At 41.3% G+C, this 14,043-nt stretch overlaps 1 protein-coding gene across 5 annotated transcripts in view; it reads right to left on the reverse strand.

The window, feature by feature from the left end:
- ARMH4 (armadillo like helical domain containing 4) overlaps positions 1-14,043 on the reverse strand; it is a 141,946-nt gene that overhangs the window by 87,320 nt on the left and 40,583 nt on the right. For all 5 annotated transcript variants that reach the window (XM_055538182.1, XM_055538181.1, XM_055538185.1 and 2 more), the window contains exon 5: positions 2,725-2,979. In XM_055538182.1, coding sequence (XP_055394157.1) covers positions 2,725-2,979 — 255 coding nt within the window. The remainder of the gene's footprint in view (positions 1-2,724; positions 2,980-14,043) is intronic.

Raw genomic sequence — 14,043 nt, forward strand, 5'->3', positions numbered from 1 at the left:
TGATCTCCCTGCAGTACTTCTCCCTACAGAGAGGGTACAAAAACAACTCTCTCTCCAGGAATGGGGTACAGTCTCTGAATATTCACCCAATGCATATTTAAAAGACTGTCCATGATCCTTTCATGTTATAAATCTACTACCTGAGGAGTCACTTGACGTGTAGATTTTTGTGTTTAACCTCTGTAATAAGTTACATTGGTATTTTGCATTTTATTTCATTCATTTCAACCAGTGGTGGAACAGGTGCATTTCAGGCCTGTTCAGGCCTGAAGAGACCAAATATTTATTCACATGTCCCCAGGTCAGTGTTTGTGTTTGTTTTGTAACACTTTGATAATATTTTGATATACTTATGAGGTTTTAGCAGTTTCGTTTGGTATATTTTTTAAAGTAATTACTGCCCAATTACGTGCCAAATTTGTTCAGAAAATAACTTAGTAAATATAGCATTGTATGCACATATACTAATACCGTCTGCCTGCCCAGTGGAAACACATCCTTTATCACCTCCTCTCTTTACCATAAGCACATTCCACAGGAAATCCCAGCTACATTTCAACTACAACCTTTATGCCAACCTAGAGGGTGATAAACCCAGAATAACTTCTCAGTCCCAGTCCTCTTCCCTAAATTCAAGACACAAAATCTAAGACCCTCCTGGACGCCTCACAGGCTCCTCATATTCAACATGCCCAAAACTAGCTCATCATCTCCCTAAAATGCCAAGTTCATATTGCTCCCTTTATTCCCTTTTTTCATCAGAGGCATCACTCTCCACCTGTTCACCCAATCTAAAAACCTAGAAATCATCCTCAACTCTCCCTCTATTTTTCCTCAATCCCCCAAATCCATTAGTACCTATGACAAAAGCTCTCAGGTTGACTCTTTTCCATTCATCCCACTTGCTCTGCCTTACTTCATGTCCTTTATGTCTCACATAGACATTTCACGGATCTCAGAAGTGGCCTTTTTCTCCCTCCCCAATCTGATGCTCCTCCCCTCCTCCTCCACCGCACTATCACCAGAACAGTTTTCATAAAGGACAAGTGAAAACCTCTTGGCAGCCAAAGCTCTTCATGATGCATCCTTGCTTACCTTTCCAGCCTTGTCTGCTGTTACTTCTTTTTACCCACTTAACAACATTCTTTGCCAGCCCATCTGTATTATGCTCTTTCATCCCTCCAATGCTTTTGTGTATGTTCTTTCTTTGGTCTCTTTTCCTTGCAAGCTATCTCCTATTTATATATCCTTCAGGTGACAGCTCTGAACTCTCCAAGAGACTCTAGATGGCCTCCTTCTACACTTCTACTCCGCCCTCCTATAACCTATTTTTATCATAGAATTCACCCACCCTGCACTGAAACCTTTACGAATGGGCTCTGTTCTAATCAAGAAAAAGCATTGCCTTGTTTTTTTTCTGTGTTTCCAACACCTTATAAAGGAACACAGTAGGGGTTCTGCTTTTTGGACAAATTAATTAACCACATCGAAAGGACAGCTCACAAAAAAAACTATAAGGGAAGAGAAGATGACATTAAAAGCCTTACACATGTTCCCTTAGTTTTAGAGATTATGGAAAGAATTCCTCCTTAGACTGCAAATCTTGAAAGGTTTTACCAACTTCAGTTTGAGCTTTTAAAAAAGCAAGAGAGCTTGTTTTAAGCTACTCAATCCTGTGATAAACAGATAATGCGATTTTTCCCCACTCCATACTCATTATAATGCACTTACCCTTTCTCACTGCTAATCTGAAAGGGCTTTCATGGGAGGAGAGGAGGACAATCTTTAAGAAATCATATGTAATAAGATTCTAAATTGAAGTTTCAACCAAGGCACCTAGATACACTAGTATGATATTCCAGAGCAAAATCTGAGATCAACATCCAAATTTTTAATGAAATACTCTAAACACTGGTTATATGACTGTTAAATCAAATCTCTGCTGCACTGAAGGTATCCTTAGGCCTTTTAAAGACCAAGAGAGCTTCAGGGAGATTTCTTTGGAGTAGAGGTCACTTCCCCTCAGGTCAAGAGAGTGAGGCCTCAAACAATCACCCAGAGCTAAACAGCATCTCTCCAGAAAAAGTTAAGAGACAGAGGAACAACCCTGCTAACCAGAAGAGAGTATCAAGGTTGGGGTCAGCCTGCCTCCAGGGAGTCTCTCACCAAAAATCCAGGCCATGCCCAAGAGAGAGTAAGCTTGGGGTTGTCTGGACACCAAGTGATAAAAAGAGATTGTATTTGATGATGAAACACAACCACAAGAATGAGCAGAAACGTATTGGGATGGCTAAAAGCTCACTCAGAAGTGAAAGAAGAACTTCCCCAGGGAGGAAATTCTAAAAGGAGGGGATGACAAAATAGATTTGCTTTCTGACTCCAGTGCCACGCCACTTTGGGCAGCTGACTGGTTACACGCAATTCTGCCCCAATTGGAAGCCCTCCCAGAGCCAACAGCTGTCCTCCAGCTGGGAAGGAACGATGGAACTCTTTCCAAAAATTAAGGTAACCGTGCTCTTCAGGCAGATGGAGACTGGAACCTGGCTACTGAAGAGCATAAATATAAACATATCAGAGAAAGAAGTGAGAACTACTTCCCAAATGAAACATCCATAAAAAGAAAATCCATTTTGCTCCATAATCAATGCCAATGAAAGAAAGTTGTCGCCTAAGAAAAGTAAGATGAGGGGAGGGAGGAAGGAGAGAAACACACATGACTCTTACCCAGGCCCTGATTCTGCTGTTCCCACTGGATGGCATCTGGCACCTGGAAGGTGACTCCCTCCAAAGAGACCACGTTTTCCTGCTCTAAGCCAGGTTCCTGAGACGTGATGCCAGGGAGCGTGAACCCAGGCAGCTCGGTGTCACCCAAGGCCTCATCCAGGGAGTCAGCATCTTTATCTTCCTCATCTTCCTCCTCATCTTCTTCCTCTTCATCTTCTTCCTCTTCATCCTCTTCATCTTCATCATCTTCTCCCTCTAGGAAAGAAGAAAGCAAAAAGGACATGAAGAAATACAGGCAGTGCACACAAATGAATCTTTTGAAATGACCCAAACATGACAAAATAAACATGACTGGCCTTTTAAAACATATTTTATCATTAAAGCTGAGCAAGAAGAGCTTTGCGGGATTGCATGCCCATCCTACATTTTAAACTTTCAAAACCACAGTATGTCAGATAATTATCATGCATCATGTTTATTGGGAGTTAAAGTTCAGGTAATAGGGATTTCTGTTAATGTCATATTTATAATTAAAAGGGTAGCAAACATCATCTTCCTGTTTTCTGGAGATCATTACAGATCTGTCTGTTAGAAAGCTCACTGAAATACTAACAGAATTTAAAAGAAGTGTTCCAGTCTCTTTCTATCTCATAATACTAAACAAGAGAATTCATTATGTTGACACAGTTTTCTTTCTGCTCTTCTTCCACATCAGTGAATAGAACTCACAACAATGTTAACTGAGAGGTACATTAATCCACTCCTGCATCTGTTCTCCTTACAGAGGAGGGACCCAAGAAACGGGGAACGGTCACACGAGTGCTCTCAATCCAATTCTATAGGGGATCGGGAAATGACACATTGGTCAAGGACAGTCAGAAAAGAAACACGTGAGAAAAAATCACTATCATGACCATCATCATATGAGTTAAGTACATAATATGTCCATCTGTGACGCTTCAAGAGGTGTAGGTTTAAGGAACATAAGATCCCCAATTTCATTTTATTTCACGTATGTTAATTTTCTAGGAATACTCTGAACTCCCATCCACATTATGAAGGCACCCCTGAAGCCCTCAAGAAGGGCCCACAAAATCCACTGAAGGCCTTTTCCTTGTTCTCCCTCTTGGCTCTGAACACAGTGGTGACCGTAACATGGAACTCGCTTCGAAGGCTGAAGAGAAAACAGAGGATTAAAGCCACCTAAGAATTAGGAGACTCTCCTTCTTCCAGACAATTTTCTCCTTTTCAGCTATCATGTACAGATTTTCTTAACTTAAAAATATTACTTCTAATCTTTTTCATTCTTATATATCCTTTACCTTCATAAGATTTAATACCTGCCCCTATTCCAAAAATTAAACAAATATTTATCAAGCACCTAGTTCCAGGCACTAGGAGTACCACAATAATGCCTCTGCCTTCATGGAGCTGATATGTCACTCAGGAGACATACAGCAAACAAAGAGATATATAAATAGATATGCAATATACTGCACTCTGATTAAAACCAGCAAGAAGACAGAAAATGCCAGGTGCTACTATTTTAGATGGCAAGACCAAGGAAAGTTTTTCTAATAAGGTAAAGTTTGAACAGAGATCATACCAAAATAATGAATTCTTTTGTTTAATTTAGATCATTAAAGATTCCCAGCAGAGGAGGATGGGGAACAGAAAAGGCAAAGCCCTGAGGCATATGTCTGCTTGCTGTGTTCAAAGAATGGCAAAGAAGATTGGGCTGAGAGGCAGTGAGTGACATAGAGAATACATGAAGCAAGGAAATCAGGGGTAAGCAGAGGCCACATCTAAAGCAGACTTGTAAGGAATGACTGGCTACAGGGTGGAGAACAGGTTATCTTAGAGCAAGAAACAAAGCAAGGAGACACACAGGAGGCTATTGCAAAAATCCAGGGAATAGATGATGATGCTTCGGATGAGGGCGTAGTCCTAGAAAAAGAGAGAGGTGATCAGACCTGAGATGTAATTTGAAGGTAGAGCCCTGCTGATAATTACAATGTGGGATGTGAGAGGAAGATCGCACTTTATTAAAAATGAGAACTAAAGAGACAAATCAAGAATTTTATGTGAAATATATTAATTGGGTGATACTTGTGCCTATGACAGCCAAATGGAAATGCTGGAAGTCTAAGGAAGGTCAAAGCTAGAAATAAAAACCTAGGAGTCATCAACTTATAAATTATATTTAAGGCCTTGACACTGACTGAGATCATCAAGAGAATGAGAGTGGATGAAAGGGAAGTGGGCCAGCCCAGGCCCTGGACAATCAAACATTTAGAGGTTGGCCAGCAGGGGGAGATCCAGCAAAGGAGACAGAGAAGTGACCGCAGGAGAAAACCAAAACAAGAGAAGAAAACATTTCTGAGTAGGGGGCTGAGTAAGAAACGACGACTGTCCCTCTGGTTCAGACATTTGGGAAGTCATTCTTCAACTTGACAAAAGTTGTATTCCTGGAATGGTAGGGACCAAAGTCAGACTGAAGTGCTTCGAAAGTAAATTGGGAAAAAGGAAGCAGATATAAGTAGAGAAAACACAAGAAATTTGGAGAAGAGAACAGGGACATTAGGGGATAGCTGGAGGGAGATATGGGCTCAAGGGTAGGTTCTGAAAGCAGAAACTGTTAGAATTTGCCTATAATTGATAAGATCTGGCAGAAAGGAGTGAACTGATGATGCGGAGGGAAGAGCAGTAGGAGAAATGTCCTGAGAGATGAGGTGTGATAGAGAGATGACACACAAGGACTCCGGAGCCACTTAACTTACTATGCTGAGTGGTTTCAGACAAATTACTGAATTCTGGTGTGCCTCAGCCCCTCATTGTAAAACTGGTATGAGTCCTACCACACAGGGCTGTTGTAAGGATTACATTAGTTAATATATCAGGCACTTAGAACTAAGCCTGGCACATAGTGTCCACCATATAAGACTGGCTTCTCTGCTATTACGGAGAGGGGAGGGATGCAGTGCATGGGCAGCTTGGACACATCCACCTCTGCAGGGTTACAGGTGCAGGCCGGTGGCTAGATTTGGGGCAGGGAGCATGTGAAAGCTGTCATATTTCTTTCCTTGGTCAAATACAAAACTGGTGGATGTGGTCAGATTGCCAGGCAACCCTAAGAGTCCACGTGAGTCCATCTGTAATATTATAAATTTAAAGCAAACCATACTAAGATGATCAGTGTGTTTTTCTTCAGCCACATTACTGAATAGGTGGGTGGATAAGTGGAGTAGGCAGAGACATTTAACCAGGGCCAAGTTTTGCTACGAGAGCTCAACTAAGGAAGGAGCAGTAGATTGTGTGTGAAGAGAATGATTATAAAGATGAACCAGAAAAGGATACAGACTCCCAACAATATGATGTGTAATTTCTCAGGACCTAACCTAAAGCATGGTGACTATGATTAACAACACTGCATTATATACTTGAATGTTATTAAGAAAATAGATCTCAAATAGTATCACCAAACCAAAAATTGGTAATTACTTGAGGGGATGGAAGTGTAAACTAACCTTACTGCAGTAATAATTTTACAATATATATACATATGTGTGTGTGGGTATCAAATCATCACCTTATACATCTTAAACTTGTATATGTTATATGTCATTAATATCTCAATAAAACTGGAGGGGAAAAAAGATGGGCCAGGGACTCTAGTTAAAGAGAAGCTGAGAAGGACGGTGGATAGGATAAAGTAACAGAGTCACTGGATTATGGAGAAAACTATCAGGAATCATTAAGGCTTTTTGACAATTTTACTGACCATCCTCCTGTAGACAGAAATCGGTGATGAGCTAAAAATAAAACTTCTTTATTTTTAAACTTTGTAAAATCACTTTTAGTTACTTTTCCTCTCCACAAACCTAGACGGTTGTTCTTGATGGGAAAATCATGACAATATGATTCTAACCCCCTGAGAACGCAAAGGGGAAGCCAGAGCTCTGAGCCCTCTACGTCCAGCTTTTATCATTGAACCATTGTCCTCTGACCACCACCAACCACCAAGGATAACTTACACCTGGTCCTCAATGTGTTCAGTTAGCTCCTCCTCTTTAAAATACAGAGCTAAAACAAATACCATATATTAATGCATATATGTGGAATCTAGAAAAATGGTATAGATGGTATTATTTGCAAAGCAGAAACAGAGACACAAACAGAGAGGACACGATACCAAGTAGAAAGGGGTGGGTGGAACGAATTGGGAGACAGAGACTGGCACATACACACACTATGGAAATGTAGAGTGTTAGTCACACAGTCGTGTCCAACTCTTAGTGAACCCATGTAATATGGCCCACCGGGGTCCTCTGTCTATGAGATTTCTCAGGCAAGAATACTGGAGAGGGTTGCCATTCCCTTCTCCAGGGCATCTTCCTAACCCAGGGATCGAACCCCGGTCTCCGGCATTGCAGGCGTGTTCTCTACCGGCTAAGCCACCATGGAAGACAGCGTACACACACTGCTGCTGCTGCTAAGTCGCTTCAGTCATGTCCGACTCCGTGCGACCCCGTAGACGGCAGCCCACCAGGCTCCCCCGTCCCTGGGATTCTCCAGGCAAGAACACTGGAGTGGGCTGTCATTTCCTTCTCCAATGCATGAAAGTGAAAAGTGAAAGTGAAATCGCTCAGTCGTGTCCGACTCCTAGAGACCCCACGGACTGCAGCCCACCAGGCTCCTCCGTCCATGGGATTTTCCAGGCAAGAGTACTGGAGTGGGGTGCCATTGCCTTCTCTGATATATAGACTACAATGTATAAAATAGATAACTAATGAAAACCTACTATATAGCACAGAGAACTCTCCCTGGTGCTCTGTGTTAACCTAAATGGAAAGGAAATCCAAAAAAGACAGGATAAAGGTATACACATGGCTGATTCACTTTGCTATACAGAAGGGACTGACATAACAGTGCAAAGTAACTGTACTCTAAATTAAAAATAGCCAGCTAACCAGAGCTGGTTAGCTCTTTTTAATTTTATCATTATTATTTTTTTTAATTGGAGTATAGTTCCTTCACACTATGTCAGTTCCTGCTGTATGACCAAGTGAATCAGCCATACATATACATGCATGCATACTAAGTCACTTCAGTCGTGTCTGACTCTTTGCAACCCTAAGGACTGTAGCCCGTTAAGACCCTCTGTCTGTAGGATTCCCACAGGAGTGGGTTGCCATGCCCATCACCAGGGGATCTTCCCAATCCAGGGATCAAACCTACATCTCTTATGTCTCCTGCATTGTCAAGCAAGTTCTTGATCACTAGAGCCACCTGGGAAGCCAGGTGGTTGTTGTTCAGTTGCTCAGTCATGTCTGACGCTTTGTGAGCCCATGGAATGCTGCACACAAGGCTTCCCTGTCCTTCACTATCACCCAGACTTTGCTCAAGCTCATGTCCGTTGAGTTGGTGATGCCATCCAACAATCTCATCCTCTGTCTTCTCCTCCTCTTTTCTTGCCCTCAGTCTTTCCCAGCATCAGGGTCTTTTCCAATGAGTTGGCTCTTTGCATCAGGTGGCCAAACTATTGGAGCTTCAGCTTCAGAATCAGTCCTTCCAGTGAGTATTCAGGGTTGATTTCCTCTAGGATTGACTTGTTTGATCTCCATGCTTCCAAGGGATTTCAAAAGTCTTCTCTAGCACGACAATTCAAAAGTATCAGTTCTTCAGCCCTCAGCCTTCTTTATGGTCCAACTATCACATATGTACATGACTACTGGAAAAACCATAGTTTTGACTATAAGGACTTTTATCTGCAAAGTGATGTCTCTGCTTTTAAATATACTGTCTAGGTTTCTTGTAGCTTCTCTTCCAAGGAGCAAGCGTCTTTTCATTTCATGGCTGCAGTCACTGCAGTCATTTTAGAGCCCAAGAAACTGAAGTCTGTCACTGTTTCCATTGTTTCCCCATCTATTTGCAATGAAGTGATGGGACTGGATGCCATGATCTTAGTTTTTTGAATGTTGAGTTTTAAGCCACCTATTTCACTCTCCTCTTTCACTTTCACCAAGAGGCTCTTTAGTTCCTCTTCACTCTCTGCCATTAGAGTGGTGTCACATCTGCATATCTGAGGTTATCGATATTTCGCCTGGCAACCTTGATTCCAGCTTGTGCTTCATCCAGCCCACAATGTACTCTGCATATAACTTTAATAAGCAGGGTGACAATATACAGCTTTGACGTACTCCTTTCCCAATTTTGATTCTTCACCTGCATACAAGTTTCTCAGGAGGCAGGTAAAATGGTCTGGTATTACTATCTCTTTGAGAATTTTCCACATTTGTTGTGATCCACACAGTCAAAAGTTTTAGCACAGCCAATGAAGTAGAAGTAGATTTTTTTCTGGAATTCTCTTGTTTTTTCTATGATCCAATGGATGTAGTCAGTTTGATCTCTTGTTCCTCTGCCTTTTCTAAATCCAGCTTGTATATCTGGAAGTTCTTGGTTCACAGATAGTTGAAGCCTAGCTTGAAGGATTTTGAGCATTACCTTGCTAACATGTGAAATGAGCACAATTGTATTTGAACATTCTTTGGCACTGTCCTTCTTTGGGGCTGCAATGAAAACTGACCTTTACCAGTCCACTGAGTTTGCTGGCATATTGAGTGCACCACTTTAACAGCATCATCTTTTAGCATTTGAAATAGCTCAGCTGGAATTCCATCACCACTACTAGCTTTTTTCACAGTAATGCTTCCTAAGGCCCACTTGACTTCATGCTCCAGGACTGCTGGTTCTAGGTGAGTGACCACACCATCATGGTTATCTGGGTCATTTAGTTCAGTTCAATTCAGTCACTCATTTGTGTCCTATTCTTTGCGACCCCAAGAACTGCAACATACCAGGCCTTCCTGTCCATCACCAACTCCTGGAGTTTATTCAAACTCATGTCCATTGAGTCGGTGATGCCATCCAACCATCTCATCCTCTGTCATCCCCTTCTCCTCCCACCGTCAATCTTTCCCAGCATCAGGGTCTTTTCCAATGAGTCAGTTCTTCGCATCAGGTGGCCAAAGTATTGGAGTTTCAGCTTCAGCATCAGTCCTTCCAATAAATATACAGGACTAATTACCTTTAGGATGGACTGGTTGGATCTCCTTGCAGTCCAAGGGACTCTCAAGAGTCTTCTCCAACACCACAGTTCAAAAGCATCAATTCTTCAGTGCTCAGCTTTCTTTATAGTCCAACTCTCACATCCATACACGACTACTGGAAAACGCATAGCTTTGACTAGATGGACCTTTGTGGCAAAGTAATGTCTCTGCTTTTTAATATGCTGTCTAAGTTGGTCATAACCTTTCATCCAAGGACCAAGCATCTGCATGGCTGCAGTCACTATCTGCAGTTATTTTGGAGTCCAAAAAAATAAAGTCTGTCACTGTTTCCATTGCTTCCCCACCTATTTGCCATTAAGTGTTGGGACCAAATGCCATGACCTTAGTTTTCTGAATGTTGAGTTTTAAGCCAACTTTTTCACTCTCCTCTTTCGTTTTCATCAAGATGCTCTTTAGTTCTTCTTTGCTTTCTGCCATAAGGGTGGTGTCATCTGCATAGGGATGCAGGTTAGGGAAAGGGAAAATCATTAGATGATTCAGGTATGATCTAAATCAAATCCCTTATGATTATACAGTGGAAGTGAGAAATAGATTCAAGGGATTAGATCTGATAGACAGAGTGCCTGAAGAACTATGGACGGAGGTTCATGACATTGTACAGGAGGCAGGGATCAAGACTGTCCCCAAGAAAAAGAAATGCAAAAAGGCAAAACAGTTGTCTGAAGAGGCCTTACAAATACTTGTGAAAAGAAGAGAAGGGAAAGGCAAAGGAGAAAAGCAAAGACATACCCATTCGCATGCAGAGTTCCAAAGAATAGCAAGGAGAGATAAGAAAGCCTTCCTCAGTGATCAATGCAACAAAATAAAGGAAAACAATAGAATGGGAAAGACTAGAGATCTCTTCAAGAAAATTAGAGATATCAAGGGCACATTTCATGCAAAGATGGGCACAATAAAAGACAGAAATGGTATGGAACTAACAGAAGCAGAAGATATTAAGAAGAGGTGGCAAGAATACACAGAAGAACTATACAAAAAAGATCTTCATGACCCAGATAATCACGATGATGTGATCACTCACCTAGAGCCAGACATCCTGGAATGTGAAGTCAAGTGGGTCTTAGGAAGCATCACTACAAACAAAGCTAGTGGAGGTGATGGAATTCCAGTGGAGCTATTTCACATCCTGAAAGACGACGCTGTGAAATTGCTGCACTCAATATGCCAGCAAATTTGGAAAACTCAGCAGTGGCCACGGAACTGGAAAAGGTCCATTTTCATTCCAATCCCAAAGAAAGGCAATGCCAAAGAATGCTCAAACTACCACACAATTGCACTCATCTCACACGTTAGCAAAGTAATGCTCAAAATTCTCCAAGCCAGGCATCGACAGTAAGTGAATCATGAATTTCCAGGTGTTCAAGATGGATTTAGAAAAGGCAGAGGAACCAGAGATCAAATTGCCAACATCCATTGGATCATCAAAAAAGCAAGAGAGTTCCAGAAAAACATCTACTTCTGCTTTATTGACTATGCCAAAGCCTTTGATTGTGTGGATCACAACAAACTGTGGGAAATTCTGAAAGAGATGGGAATACCAGACCACCTGACCTGCCTGAGAAATGTGTATGCAGGTCAGGAAGCAACAGTTAGAACTGGACATGGAACCACAGACTGGTTTCAAACAGGAAAAGGAGTACACCAAGGCTGTATACTGTCACCATGCTTATTTAACTTATACGCAGAGGACATCATGAGAAATGCTGGGCTGGATGCAGCACAAGCTGGAATCAAGACTGCCAGGAGAAACATCAATAACTTCAGATCTGGGTTATTAAGCCCATACATGTACATACATTTCCTCTTTTTGGATTTCCTTCCCATTTAAGTATAGAGTTAGGTATAGAATGGAGTTCTCTGCTATACAGTAGGTTTTCATTTGTTATCTAAAGAAGAGCTAACTATATGATCCCAGGGGCTTCCCTGGTGACTTAGACGATAAAGAATCTGCCTGCAATGTGAGAGACCCGAGTTCAATCCCTGGGTTGCAAAGATCCCCCAGAGAAGGGAATGGCTACCCGCTCTCGTATTCTTGCCTGGAGAATTCCATGGACAGAGGAGCCTGGTGGACCCCAGTCCAAAGGGTCACTAAGAGTCAAACACGACTGAGTGACTAACACTTTCACTTTCACACAAAAGAAATCCCACTTCTGGGTATATATCCAAAGGAAATGAAACCTTCAACCCAAAGAGATCTCTGCACTTCCAAGTTCACAGCAGCATTATCCACAATAGCTACAGTATGGAAACAATCTAAGTACCAGTCAATGGATGAATGGATAAAGATGTGGTATATATTTATAAATATTTATATATATGGGATATTATTCATATTGTGCAATTTATATTATACCTGCAGGTATATGTGTGTGTATATATATGTGTGGAATATTATTTAAGCCTTCAAAAAAAAAAAGAAATCCTGTCACTTGTAACACGGATAAACCTGGAGGACATTATGCTAAGTGACATAAGTCAGAGAAAGACAAATACTACATGATATCACTTATATGTGGAATTAAAAGTCTAATTCATAGAAACAAAGACTAGAAAAGTGATTGCCAGGGTCTATGAATGGAGGTAAAAATAGTAAGAATTGGTAAAAGGATACAAACTTTCAGTTATAAGATGAATAAAGTTTGAGGACCTAATGTATAATATGGTCACTACAGCTGATAACACCATATTGTACAACTGAAATTTGCTATGAGAAGAGAACTTAAAATGTTCTCACCAAAAATTAAAAAGGCAAACATGTGAGATGATGAATGTGTTATTCTGATGGTGGAAGTTCTTTCACAATGTATGTGTATATCAAACCACCATGGTGTACACATTAAATATCCTACAGTTTGTCAATTATTCATCAATAAAGCTGTGGGAGGAGGACTACAGAGCTATAAATATAATGAAAGGGACCTCAAAAGTTATCTTCCTCCATCCTTTTGTATCCTGAAAAGAGAGCTGCATCGATGCAAATCTAGGCCACGGTTGCTGCCTCACAACACAATTTAGAGGACCTTGCTTAGGTCACGGTATCTCGATCTCTCCCATACTCACCCACCCTGGTAAAGTCTTCTTTCTCCTCCCTCACCTGAAATGCCTGACATGAGACATATAACTCCAAGTCAGACGATAAAACCGAGGAGCACTTTCTTCAGAAACACCAGATTGAGTAGTATACAATTTTTACATCATCAGAAAAGGAAGGGCCCTGATTGATGTGTGGGATGAAAGAAAAAAGTCTTCTTCTTTTACCACCAACCCTGACCTTCAACACAAAGAAGTTTATAAGGTTTCACTTTTAATACCTGAGTATATCTGAGGACATAGCGATAGAAAAGAAAGTGTCAGAGACTGTGTAGAGAAAAGAAGAGGAATACAAGCCTTACAGGAGTGAGAGCCCTCCTTCAGTTCAGTTCAGTTCAGTTGTTCAGTCATGTCCGACTCTTTGTGACCCCATGGACTGCAGCACATCAGGCTTCCCTGTCCATCACCAACTCCCAGAGCTTACTCAAACTCATGTCCATTGAGTCGGTGATGCTACCCAACCATCTCATCGCCTTCTCCTCCTGCCTTCAATCTTTCCAGCATCAAGGTCTTTTCAAATGAGTAAGCTCTATGCATCAGGTGGCCAAAGTATTGGAGTTTCAGCTTCAACATCAGTCCGTCCAGTGAATATTCAGGACTGATTTCCTTTAGGATTTACTGAATCTCCACTGGAGAAGGGAATGGCAAACCACTTCAGTATTCTTGCCTTGAGAACCCCGTGAACCGTATGAACTGTATGAGTTCTCCTTCAGTCTAGCCTTATTCCCTCGTTATCGATTTCTGCCAGGGAATTTTCTTATTTTTAGAAGGTTACATTCATTCTCTAGCTGTTAAACATCTTTAGTAGTATATCATCTGTACCCTGCCACAATTTTCAGTGGACCGTTGACTACTATTACAGGTCAGTAACAAAAAGGTATGATCACCTTCCTAATATTAGCAAAATAATGAATTTTATAGCAGCTTGACCCCAAAAGGTGGGAAACCATTGAATAAAGGAAGGATAATCTTGTCGTCTGTTGTATCACCAATGACTAACCCAGTGCCTGGCAAAAGTCACGACTCAATATTTTTTGAATGGATGGATGGATGGGTGAAGGCATAGTCAGTTAACTCTATCTATGCTTTTAACAACTGG

This window comes from Bubalus kerabau, chromosome 10 (assembly GCF_029407905.1).
Source record: "Bubalus kerabau isolate K-KA32 ecotype Philippines breed swamp buffalo chromosome 10, PCC_UOA_SB_1v2, whole genome shotgun sequence".
Taxonomy (NCBI): domain Eukaryota; kingdom Metazoa; phylum Chordata; class Mammalia; order Artiodactyla; family Bovidae; genus Bubalus; species Bubalus kerabau.